The 12,591-nt window shown below is 40.5% G+C and overlaps 1 protein-coding gene across 1 annotated transcript; it reads right to left on the minus strand.

The window, feature by feature from the left end:
• Window positions 1-4,367: 4,367 nt before the first annotated feature.
• LOC117173824 lies at window positions 4,368-8,194 on the minus strand. Its single transcript, XM_033362468.1, has 5 exons — window positions 8,106-8,194; window positions 6,614-8,020; window positions 6,356-6,530; window positions 5,935-6,307; window positions 4,368-4,552 (listed from the first exon to the last, which is right to left on the minus strand). Exons 1-5 carry the CDS (start codon window positions 8,192-8,194, stop codon window positions 4,368-4,370), a joined length of 2,229 nt encoding a protein of 742 aa, XP_033218359.1.
• Window positions 8,195-12,591: the final 4,397 nt, after the last annotated feature.

The following is a 12,591-nucleotide window of genomic DNA, read 5'->3' on the forward strand; positions in this document are numbered from 1 at the left end:
TAATATAAGCAAAATAGTTCAATTTTCAATGATATCTTGAATAATTCAAATGTCACCTAAAGTTAAATAAATATTAAATTACATTTTTTACCCTAATTTTTGATATTAATTGATAAACTTAACTTATCTTTAGAGCGGCTGTTGAATTTCCTCGATTTCCAGCAAAAATTTTTTTTAAATGACACCGGCTCTCACTAGCACGGCGGTATAACATACCTATAGCTACGTCTCACGACCGTAAGATGGGTGGTCATAGGGCACGATGAAATCACAACGACAGGCTGGCGAAATCCTCATGTGGCTTAAAGACTTGAAGCGATCCAAGGATAAGAGCTTTCTGTATCCATCTCGCCAGTACCTTGGAATATTTTTAGCACTCGGGTATAACTTTAAGGTGATAGTTTCGCACCTCCGAGAGCACCGATCACAAGGACAATGACTTTAACCGCATAATTTGGGTACAGTCATTACAGCTCCTTTTTGAGATCTTGATACCTCTTCTCCTTTTCCTTCCCCTTGGCAGTGATGTTGTAGTCTGCCGGAATCGAGAATTAAATCGCGCATGAATGTATAATCACGGAACAGACGAATTTATATGCAAGCTCTTATCCCTATGCATGACCTAACGTGTGGCAATATCAAGGGCTTTGAGCTCGTTCTTCGTCCATTGAAGCACCTAAACGAGTAGAGTAGAACCAGGATGGGAAGCATGTTAGTCGCAGAAACCTTGTTCAATGCCGACAGATTATAAGACCAAATCTGTCGACGAAGATGATTGTATCCGCTTCGGAGAGACACCTTCACTGATGATGTGAAGATGTCTAATGAAACTTATATCCAGAATCTCAGGGTCCTTGGGGACGCCAATAATCTCTTCTTTCTTTAGATGAATTTCGGCACACTTGTCCAATCCAAAGTCCATACCAATCTCTCTTTTGTACTTCCTAACTATATTTAAAGCACTCTAAAATTTCCTTTTACCAGATGCATAGATCTTTAGGTCATCCGTCTAAAATATATGAGTGACCTTATGATTTTGAGTGATATAGAAGTACGACTATAGAGCGATATAGATTACGAATAAATGTGCGATCTCAAGAGAGGGAGATGGAACGGACCGGCAGTGCGTAGTTCGAGCGAGTATGGTCGAGGTGATCAAGCGAACAATTTCCGCGCGAACGATCGTCCCTATTTGAAATTCTATTGATTTTTATTACCCATTAAAGTACTTAATTTTTTACTACAGAAAGGTGTTTTTATTCGAACACGACTGGTCAACTCATAAATTTATAATAATACTATTTAAAACTGCATAAGTTGAATTCTACATAGTGCAAGTTGTGTCGAATCATCCTATTTTCTCAGAACAGATAAGTTCGGTTTTCATTAGATCGCGCTGGATTTAAAATAAAATCATTAAAAAGTTATTCTGAGTTTATTCACATTGTGAAAGGAGTGTTCCTTCTCTCAGTCTTGTTCATACCTGTGGGATGGTAACATTTCTTTAGTTTATTCTGAACAGCGTTACTCTGTTCTTGTAAACTTAATATGTTCCCATAGAAATGGACTTGCGAAAACTAAAATAAAATGGGTGATCACGGAGGTGAAAATCAAGTACCATTAGACGAATTTGAACGATTCGTAGGCAGTCTCGGTGCGCACGTGGAGGGTGCATCTGAAGCCAACGCATGGCCCATGTTTTAATGGGTAATCAGAATTGGGAAGTGACTTTACAGAATCCGTTCGTGCAACCCGATCTCAACATAAGTAACTCTCATCTTCATTGCGATCACGAATGTGCCACGAATCATTTTAATCTCATTCTAAGTGACTCTAAACTTTATCGCGATCACGACGGTGCCGACAATCATTTTTTAATAAATAAAAATGCTTGATCTTTGATCAAGGTAAAGTTCACTGCACGCATCGTAGCTATAATGATTGAAATTAACTGCCGACGCGACGCAGCTTTAAAGAGAATAATTGACAGATTAGTAAGTATCCCACGTGTATCTCCGGCTAAAGATTCGAATCCGACGGTCGATATTTGTCGTGTTTTACAGGATCTCAGTCGTATTATTCAAATTTTGATAGTGAGAAGGGGATCACGTACGTGCGTGAATGTCTAAAATCTTAAAAAGCATGAGCAAATTGCAAAAATGGTTTCCTAGCATTAATCTCGAGACCACGCGGTTAATTCTTCGAGACGGAGTCTTAAATTGGTTCGAAATAAAGGCTGATGAACTAACTACGTGGGAGAGGTTCGAACACGCTTTAATCAATACGTTTATCGTATGGGAAGGTGGTGACGGATGACAGAACGTGTGCAGTCTAAATCGGCGCAAATCCTCGCCTACTGTATGGACAAGAACAGATTGTGTCACGAATTGAATTTAAGTATTGAGGATACCAAAGAACAATTGCTGGTAGGACTTTGGGCCAAGTACTTGTGGGTGGTGATGGATGCAAAAAAGCATAACACCTCGACGACCTATTGCTTTTCCAAAGGGAACACCACCGGACGAAGCCAAGAAGATTTCATCCGATGGATCGACGCCTCAACAATCTCAGCCGACGAAAGATTTAAAAGCGAAAGCCCGAAAGACCGAAGACCGAATTTCCGAAGACCGAAGATCTCCGCTGCCTAATGAAGTGGGTGATATGAAATGTTATACTTGTAAAAAGTATGGTCACATGTCGAGAGACTATCCTAAAACGCAAAGGGAACAGTGGTGCAAAAAGTTTGATGGAAAGGGACATATTCAACGGTACTGCACGGTGTTGAAGGTCAATGAGAGATCGGAAATAAGAAAGTGCTTAGTGCAGAAAATAATAATAATTTGAGAACATACCTAAAAGAAGAGATCGTGAAAGATCAAAAAGTTTTTGCGCGAATTCATTAAAGTGCATCTGACTATTTAATGTAAATATCGACCGCTGTATCCCGCAGTTTTGAAATTGTGCCAAGCAAAGATGAATTAAAATCATTTGACCCAAATAATTTTCGTGTGGCGTCTCGGGGAATAATCAAAGCTGACGTAACGGTAGATGGTGTAACAGTACCCGGTATCAACATTGGCGTTGTTCTGCATGATACTCTAAACACCGACGTGCTAATAGGACGATCATCTACGGATAATATTTTTCAAAAATAGTGCCAGTTCTTATTTAAAAGTTGTTCCGTGTGAGAACTCTCCGAATATTTCAACCGCCTTGAACGCGACTACGATCCCTCCGCACTCAATCAATTTAATCAACACGGTGCGGTAGCAACGAGTCCCAGCTTCCGATGATGAACCTGAGCGACAGTGACCTGATAGTGAATTGCTCCAAAACTATTGAGGTAACAGAAATTCATTCAGGATACCGTCCTGCCGGAACGAGTGAACGGAAAGAATACTCTACAGCATATCCTCATCGTATATCCTGGCGGACGGAAGGAACCGTATAGAGCCTCTACAGAGTACCCGTAAAGACCCCATTGGGTCCCCATTCGGTTCCCCATTCTGTCTTATATTGTTTTTAACTTTTTACCGTTACAAAAAAAAACTATTGCAATTATTTCGTCACCTTCTATAGGGAATTTTAACGTAGAATCCGAATTTCAACAATTTAAAAGTTGATTTTGATGTTTTTTTTTAACTTTTTAAAAAGGAACCGAATGGAGACCCAATGGGGTCTTTACTGGTACTTAGCAGAGGCCCCATTCGGTTCCTTCGGTCCGCCAGGGTACAGATAGTATCCCTTCCGTATCATGCATCAACAACTTAAAAAACAGCAAGATGCGCATTGAACTTGTCGCAATTTAGATTCTTCGTTAAATTTTGCATTAGAATGTCAGGGAGTAATTGCAATACTTTTTTTCAGCGTTAAAAGCTTCAATAATTATAAAACCTATCATTTACATGGGCAAAATGCGGCTTCAAGCACAGCTTTTATTAATAGTTGATAGGCGTTATCCGTCGGTAACTAAGAATTTTGTCTGAATGCTTGCGCCACACAGTGGAAACTTGAGACAACGAGGGTGCGATGTAAGTGCCAACGAGGTTCCAAACGTTAAGACGCACGCAGTAACAAAAAATTATTTATAAAAAATGTGCAGATCTTTTCTGGTTGAATGACTTTTTTCCATTAATTTTTTCCTTATCTTCTGTCATTTTTCCAAAAATTCAAGCTTTTTATTTTTTATACTTAAAACCAAAACTAAGTATCCTATCAAAAAATCCATAATAACAAAATATATTTTCTTTGCTTAAAAATTTTGCTTTGTTCATGATTTCGTAACTTGCATAGTTTGACCGCAAAATAGAATTTTTTATTTTTTAAATATTATTCATATATGTAATACTCATACATTGCTAACCGCGTTAGAGGCTTCTGGAAAAAAACAGAGCGCAGACATATGTTTCGGTCTCACAAATCTCACTTCTTCTTCTTCTTCTTCTTCTTCTGGTTCTTCTTCTTATTGTTATTATTAACGTTGGCTTAATACTGGCTGTTGCCTTGTATATGCTGCCATGACCAAGTGAGGGGAGTGTGAACTCCACGTAATCTGGAACATATAGATTGCCGAGCTGGGCTCTCCAGCTCCATGTTCAAAAAGAACATTGAAGAGAAAATAAAGCAATAGGAAAATAATATATATAAAATTTAGAAAGGGACAAAGAGACAGGTTTTTATAATTGCAAGTTGGTTTCCCTCAAAAACTTGAAAACTGGCGTAACCATCCTAATTGTGGGATTTTCTAGAAACTGATAGCTACAGTATGGAGGAGGGCAAGCCCAAAGTACATGGCCTAAGTTTTCTTCAATGTAAGGATCACATGGACAGCTTCCAGAAGAAATTATATTTTTCCGAGCCAGGCTGGCATTCAAGACGTAGTGGTTGCTTCTCATGCGAAAGAGAGAAAAAATCCACTCCTTTCGAGCCTGAAATGACCAGGACCAGGGTTTCTTACTATGTTTATAATAATACCGAGTGTACGTGACGCCTATGATTTCCCCTACTTTTTCTAAAATTGTTGTCGCAGTTTTTATATAAAATTTCACGATTTTAACTGAAAAAATCAGAGAATGGAAGAAAAATCTTTAAGAGAAATGCAGTTTTGGCTGCCAGGTCCGCGGCTTCGTTGTCGGATATGTCACTGTGGCCGGGTATCCAAACCAAGGAGGCTGTACAGTTGAGCTTGTTTACAATATCTAACCGGTTTTTAATTATATAAACTAGACAAGAGTTGATGGAGCTAGGACAAATGGTATCTATACTTAGAAGAGCGCTGAGTGAATCTGTGAAAATGACTGCTTTAGGAAAGCGATGCTTTTTAATGTAGTCTAATGTGTACAAGATGGCAATAGCTTCTATAGAAAAAATAGAGGCAAAACTAGATATTTTCCACGAGATATTTAAATTGACTAAAGGGCATACCACAGCAAAGCCCGCAATGGACTGAGCCGTAGACTTTGAACCGTCCGTCTAGAATGGGAGATAGTCATGAAACTTTTCATCTACTAGATCCTTAAAAAGTCCCACAGGGTCTAGACAGTTCTGGACTAAGCGTCCTAATGAAAGATCAATATTTGGAGAGAACAAGTGGTCTTCGTACGGGAATTCATAGTGAGGGTGTGTGTCTGATTTACGAATCTGATATTTAAAGGGTTGAAAATTTACATAAGCATTCAAAAGTACAAATTGATTTTTATGCGCTTTCTGTTCCTTTTTGCATCACGCGATAGTTGCAGCAATTTATCTGGGAGGGGATGATCAAGGTTCCAGGCAGCTTCTGATGAGGGATGTATAGACAGTTCTAAGGATACAAGATTCTCCACCCCACCAAGTCCCTCTAAGAACTTTGAAAATTTTTAAGATTTTACGTACCTTGTCCCAGAGATATTGGAAGTGTAATTTAAACGTGAATCTATAGTCGAAAAACAATACCCAGGAATCTAGCTAATGGGGATCGCGGGATAATAATGCCATTCAATGTAAGGGTGTAACAAGGACTGTCGGTATCAAAGTTGCGTCGGTTGAAAAGGACCAGTTTGGTTTTTTCAGGGCAAACCTCGAGTCCCCTCCTGTCCAGGAACACTGAGAGAGCATTCAGACACTGCTGTAGAGAATGAATACAAACCAAAAGATCCACAGAGCGACAGATCATGGCAATGCCATCTGCAAATTCTATTATCAGGCAAGTTTTAGGGATGACAGTGTGTATTTTCCTAGTGTAGATAGAGTAATTAATGGGGCTAAGGATGCTTCCCTGTGGGAGACCAACTGTGCTGAGCCTTGGACCCACCATTTGTCCGTTGATCTGGAAGTAAATATTTTTATAGGATGTAGATCTATATATAAAATGAACCATCTGCCGGGGGAAACCAATTTCCTTCAAGTCCTCAATGAGAATCCCAGAATTAACACTGGGAAATGCCCCCTTCAAATTCAGGAAGATGCCCGCAACGATCTCTCCATTTGCAAAACCCGAAAGAAGGTCGGTTGACAAGATGGCGAGATTGCCAGCGCAGGATCTTCTTTTCCTGAACCAGAATTGATAGGACGACAACAGATGGTTATGCTCCACATACCAAGAGAGTCTGTTGAATATAAGTTTCTCCATTACCTTAAACAGGCAGGATGCTGAGGATATTGGATGGAATTTTCCAGGATTGATTTTGGAATAAAAAGGACGAGAAATTCATTCCAGGATTTAGAGAAAGATCCAGACTGGTAGATTTCATTGAAAATGTTAAAGAGAGTGATTCTGACTTCATTAGGGAATCGTTGGATGATGTTATAGTTAATTCTATCTAAACCTGGAGAGCATTTGGTTTTTAGTGAGGCTAAGGTAATGGAGAGCTTAATCTCTATGAAAGGAGCCTCCAGAAATTCGTTTCTCGGAAAGTTTTTGGGCAAGGAGTCGAAGAAAGCAGTTGGAGGGCACAGTTCCTCAGCCAAAGCATGCAAATTTTCAATCGTACTCCTGTCTACGGAACAGAAGGCGTATGCAGGCTGTTTATATCTATTTTTAAAACATTTGACAACTCGCCAGACCCTTGAGATTGGAGTCGATCTATCTAGGGTCTCGCAGAATTTTCTAAAATTGATCCTCCGCGCACTCTTGAGAGTACACGTGGTTTTCACCTCTATTCTATAGAGATTGATGTAACTTGCATCGTTCCTGAGTCGTCGGAAAGTGGTTAAAGCCGCCTTCCTCTCCTTGACTGCTACGTCACAGCTTTCGCCCCACCACGGGGCAGGAATAAAACACCTCCCTGGAGGACCTACGCGGTGGACATCAACCGCAGGTTTAGCCCTTTGACACGCAGCGAGCACAGCCTCGTCCACGGATTTAACAAAGGCCTCGTACTTTGAGATACAGTCTGAGTTCGTAGATTCAGACAACTCTGCATCTTGTGAAATAGATTCAGAAAGTTTAGAAGAGAACGAGAACCAGTTGATGCGTTTAAATTTATATCTATGCGACTGAAATGGGGCTTTTGTTACTGAAACTCCTATGCTAGAAATAACGGGGAAGTGATCGCTGCCCAAAGAGTCATTCCAAACCCCCCAAGAGGAGAGTGTGTATAGATTCATATAAACAAAGGTTAGATCAATAATTGATGGCGGGCGTCCAGGACGGGTACGAAAGGTGGGTTCATCTGTGTTGAGGGTGATCGGATCTGTCTTATCCAAAGCAGAGCAAAGTTCCATTCCTCCTCTACAATAATGCGAGCTGCCCCAAAGAGAATTGTGGCAGTTACAGTCATCGCTTATGACAACCGAGCTGCAATTCACATCTTTAATGAAATCAAAAAGTTGGGTCCACGTAACTGAAGTTATAAAAACAGTGGGGGTAGGCACCCTATAAACTGAAACATTAAGAAGCTCCCCTAGTGAGATACCAATTGAGGTGGCTAAAGTTTCAAGTTTGTCCTCCATGCTAAGGATAGAGGTGATCTGCGAGAAAGTGATCCCTCTTCGAAGGGCGATAGCCAGCGCACCACGACTATTACTGAGTCTATCCGCCCTGATAATGTTAAAGTCTTTAATTTTTAAATTTTGTATGGAAGTAGGCTTTAAAAAAGGTTTCTGAAAGAAGGATAATATCAAACTCGTCCTGAATGTTTGAGAGGTCGCCCTGTTTATTCAGGACGCCCCGACAATTGCACTGGGCGATTCCTAAATTACTGAGTTGAGCCATTGTGTTGAAACGAATTTGCTAGGTTTGTCACACTACGTATTAATGTATTTAGACTATTTTGCCCCTCCTCGGAATCAAGAGACCCCGAGGATAAGATACCGAGTAGGTTCATCATGGCAGATAGGATCGTGCTAACAGTCAGAGAGTTGAGCAAGTTAAAAAGGGTAGAAAAGGAAGAAGGAGAGGCGAACGGTGGATTGGGAGGGGAGGAAGAAGAAGTGTCCTTTAAGGGGTTAAGGACACAACCGTTGGGCAAGAAGCTTCTGATCGCCCGTTGTTATGAAGGTGGGCGAAAGATGGACCGGCTAAAGGTCCCTTGTACGAGGAAGGTTGGAAGCTGACCTTCGAGGAAGCTGTAGTCCTGGGATTGGATGCCGAATGCCTTCCTAGGGTTTGAGATGAGGTTTTCGGAAGGTGAGTCGATGCTTTTGCTGTTGACTTGGCGTATGATTACTTGGAATACTGAGGGCTAAAAATGTTGAATGGGGGTGCCGGAGCATCATTCAACTCTGGAAGCATAGAAAAATTCCATGGTTCGGACAAGTTAGAGGATGAGGGTGGAGCAAAAGTCGCGTAATCGGAGCCCTTCCCTGATTTTAGAATAGCTTCAGCCTCCTTGAGAGAAATCTTACACTTCGTAGAAAAAATACGAAGCTTGCTTTTAAAAAGGGATTTCGGACAACCTTTGTAATCTGGCCTGTCTCGTTAGGGCAGCGATTGGATTCGGTGCGGGCATCTGAAGACCCACAGCGTTTGCAGTGTCGACTGGATTTACAATTTTTGCTGATGTGTCCAAAACGAAAGCAACTGAGACACATTCTTGGCTGAGGGATGTAGGAGTCAACCTGGAAAGAGGCCAAAAAGCAAGAGACTCTTTCTGGAATACATGTTCCCTCAAAAGTAATGAGGCCAGTCTTTGAGGATTCAAATTTAGTTTCCTCGATTTCGGGGTCTTTCATTTTTCTGTTTAGATGGAAGGCGTCCAGAACCGTGACTCTATCTCCGTGTGGACCTAAAACCTGAAGATTTTGAAAAATCTCTTCGCTAGAAATCTCATGGGATACGCCGCGAATTACACCCTGACAAGTTGCAAAACTAGCTGGAATGAGGGTTGTTAAGCCGTTGATTTTTTAGGGGGTTTCTTAAAGCAGCATATTAGCTGACTTGGCGGACATAACCATGACCTTGAGTTTCCCGAAACTACTGCCACAAACGTCGCTGATATGGCCGAGAAAGTATTTTTGTGAAAGACGGCTGGTCGTATCGGCAGCAAGATCTTTTTTCGCGTTTAATGAATTAATTTTACGTTTTATTATGATTGGGCACTCGCCTGATTCGAATTCGTTGTAGCAAAGCTGAGCGTGAATTTTAGGGAGCGAGTTAGCGGATCTTTCGGCACCGAGATTAGAATCGGCAATGCTTGCAGAAACCGTGGATGGAACCGAGTTGTTTTTAGAGCGTCGAGGATCGGGGGTGGAATTAGTACGGGGTTTGCCACCGTCAGCTGTCACTGCCGTGTCTAGTTTGTCACAGTCATTTTGACTCGTTTTGTGGTTCGATTTGAGATCGCTCATTTTTTCGAGGCTCCTCCCTCTGATTTTGGAGGCACTACCCGTCATGAACAGCAGAGCTCTCGCACCAGATTCAACATCCTGAGAAAGAGGAGGGTAACGGGGGTAACGGGGCTCCTTCGTGGGATTGCTCTCGATGCCCGACGAGGATCCATTAAAAGGGGTCATGCCTCCGGAAAAGTTTTATAAATCAGAACCTAAGGAGACACGTTACAAATAGTAAGAGGAAAACTGAGCACGTGGCTCTCTAAAAATGGACAGCGCCGGCCGGCGAAAATTGTAGGTTACTCACCACGCCCCAGGCCTGTTTGCCGCTGCAGTCACAGCTGGGGAGAAAGGGAAGTAGCCTTAAGCACCGGAGAACTGGGGGGAAGGTTAGAGACGAAACTCAGAGTATTTATGATCGAAAACGTCAAAAACACACGTCACTCGCACCAAGTAAGCCCATTCACCGGAACTTCTACAATATTTCCAGCGTAGCTCCACATAGCTCACAGAACATTTACAGCAGTACGCATGCGTCACCACCGCGGAAGGTCACGCGCGAGCGTGCGTGCGTGCGCGTGTGTGTGTGTGAGTTTTTGTGTGCGTGTGTGTGTGGTGTTTGTGTGGGTCAGATGAGAGTCGCATTTGACTTCTTTAGTGTGTGATTAAAGATTCTCAGTTCTTGGGTGAACTTTCGAACCCTTTCCGTGAACGGTCTGCCCAATGTAATGTGGTCAATCTATTACTGAATCTGGGACGCATTCTGTCTTGCACATCTAATTTTCCTGTTCAGTTGATGCAAGCGTCCCTGGGTCATCTGATCCACCATCGGTTTCAGCCTTCGATTTGAATCCACTAAAGCTCTCGCATCAGAAACTAAACAATGGCGCATCCTCATCTTCGTCTGTAGCTAGTTTAGGTAGCGGTAAAACGTACTGAGTTTCTGGTGTTCCTGGTACCAAAGAGTGTGCATACGCTCCAAAAAGTTCTCGTAAAGTTCCTATGTAGGATTCTATATAAGAATTTTCAACAGCGTGAAGATATAAAATGCAATGTTCATGAAACGTTGGCAAAATTCGTAGTTTTCTAGACTGTCGGAACTAAAAATATATCTTTTTATCAAAAGGAATCATCTTGAAAGCTTTAGAAATATTATTAGAGATAATGATGGCATCGTATCATTCCAACAAATCATCCTTCAGTAGACTTGGCCACTCAGTGCGGGCTTTTTGCCGGTTCACCGTCATATTTAAATCTAAATTATTTTTAGCACCCCGAGCTCTAGAGCGATCGGCACTGTTTGCCGACCCATTGTCGGGTATTCTGCGCATTCGATCGTTTCGAAACGCATCATTAACTTTTTAGTGGCTTGATGGTCTCATTGTTGTTCCTAGGAGCAGCTAGGGAAAGAATTCGTCCAACCTAGAAGAGCCTCCCATTCAAGGATTAGGCTTTACACTCTGAGAGGTTGTCCGGTATCCCAGAGTCAATGCTTAAGATACATCGTCCAGCTGCCATTCAGCATTCGGCACGGTTGTTACGTCTTCGCTTAGGGGTTATTCCTTCGAGGACATATCCCAGAACAATTGTCCGCGACTACCTATTAATTATTGTAACCATATTCAGCAGAAACGCTTCATATAGGGACCCTCTATCCGCAACCCCCGGACTTATTCGGTGTCTTTGTCATGGGCCCTTCTGTTCGACATATATATAGTCAAACTCGTATATAGTGCGCCCGAAGATAGTGATTTCGAGAATTTACGCCGCGCCACGACTAGGAGTGCGAAGAGCTGCAGGGGGTGTGTGGTGCTTGCTCAGGCGTGACGAAACAAAGCATGTTTACTTTCGGAGTTAGAATATCTCCCGTCCCGTTAGGTTGGGTCAGTTTCATGGTCTGCCCCAAAACCGCGATTATAAATGTATCAATTAAATTAATTTTTTTATAATAAAATTACGTTCTAACATGAACTATATAAATAAATTAATTTTAATAATATTATTTTTATATAAAATTTATTTCACCTAACTTAATTGAAATTTATAAATAAATTTATAAATTCAAATAATTGTATCAAAGTTTAATAAGTTATTAAGTATTTAATATTTTTCCTTTAAAAAATATAACAATACAATAATATAATTATGATTCATATAAAATTAATAAATAATCTTTCAATAATCACATCCCAGGTGAAAAAGTCATATATAATTTATATATAGTGGAATAAGACAATGATATTTTTCATTTGTTTTGTGAACTTTTCTATGTAAAACAAATGAAAAATATCAGTATTTTGTCATCTATATATAAATTATATATAACTTTTTTTCCTGGGATGTAATGCATAAAATCATGTAGTTATAAAAAATAATGACCTATAAATTGAATCTCTTATACAAAAATATGATTCTTTATATTCATGTATTCGAATGAAAGAGAGGAGCCCTGGCAGAACAAAGGTACCGAAAGGAGCCTCTACAAATTATCCTTAAAGACCCCACTGAGTCCCCTTACGGTTTCTTCTTGAAAAACTAAAAAAAGCAGCAATATCAACTTTTAATTTGTTGAAATTCGGATTCCACGTTAAGGTTTCCCTTATAAACTCACGGAGTAATCGCAATACTTTTTTAGCGTTAAATCTTTTTTTAAATGTCATTAACTTCTGCTGAAGGTCACTTCAAGCGCATGCATAATAGCTCAAGTAGTATGTTGCGCGCGAAATTTAAAAATAAAATTCAAAATTGGCAAATCAATGTAAAAAAAATATGTAGAATAATTTATATGTCTAATTTTACACAAATTTAATACCTTCTTCGATAAGAATAATATAAAAAATG

The sequence above is a fragment of the Belonocnema kinseyi genome, chromosome 5 (genome assembly GCF_010883055.1).
Source record: "Belonocnema kinseyi isolate 2016_QV_RU_SX_M_011 chromosome 5, B_treatae_v1, whole genome shotgun sequence".
Classification (NCBI taxonomy): Eukaryota; Metazoa; Arthropoda; class Insecta; order Hymenoptera; family Cynipidae; genus Belonocnema; species Belonocnema kinseyi.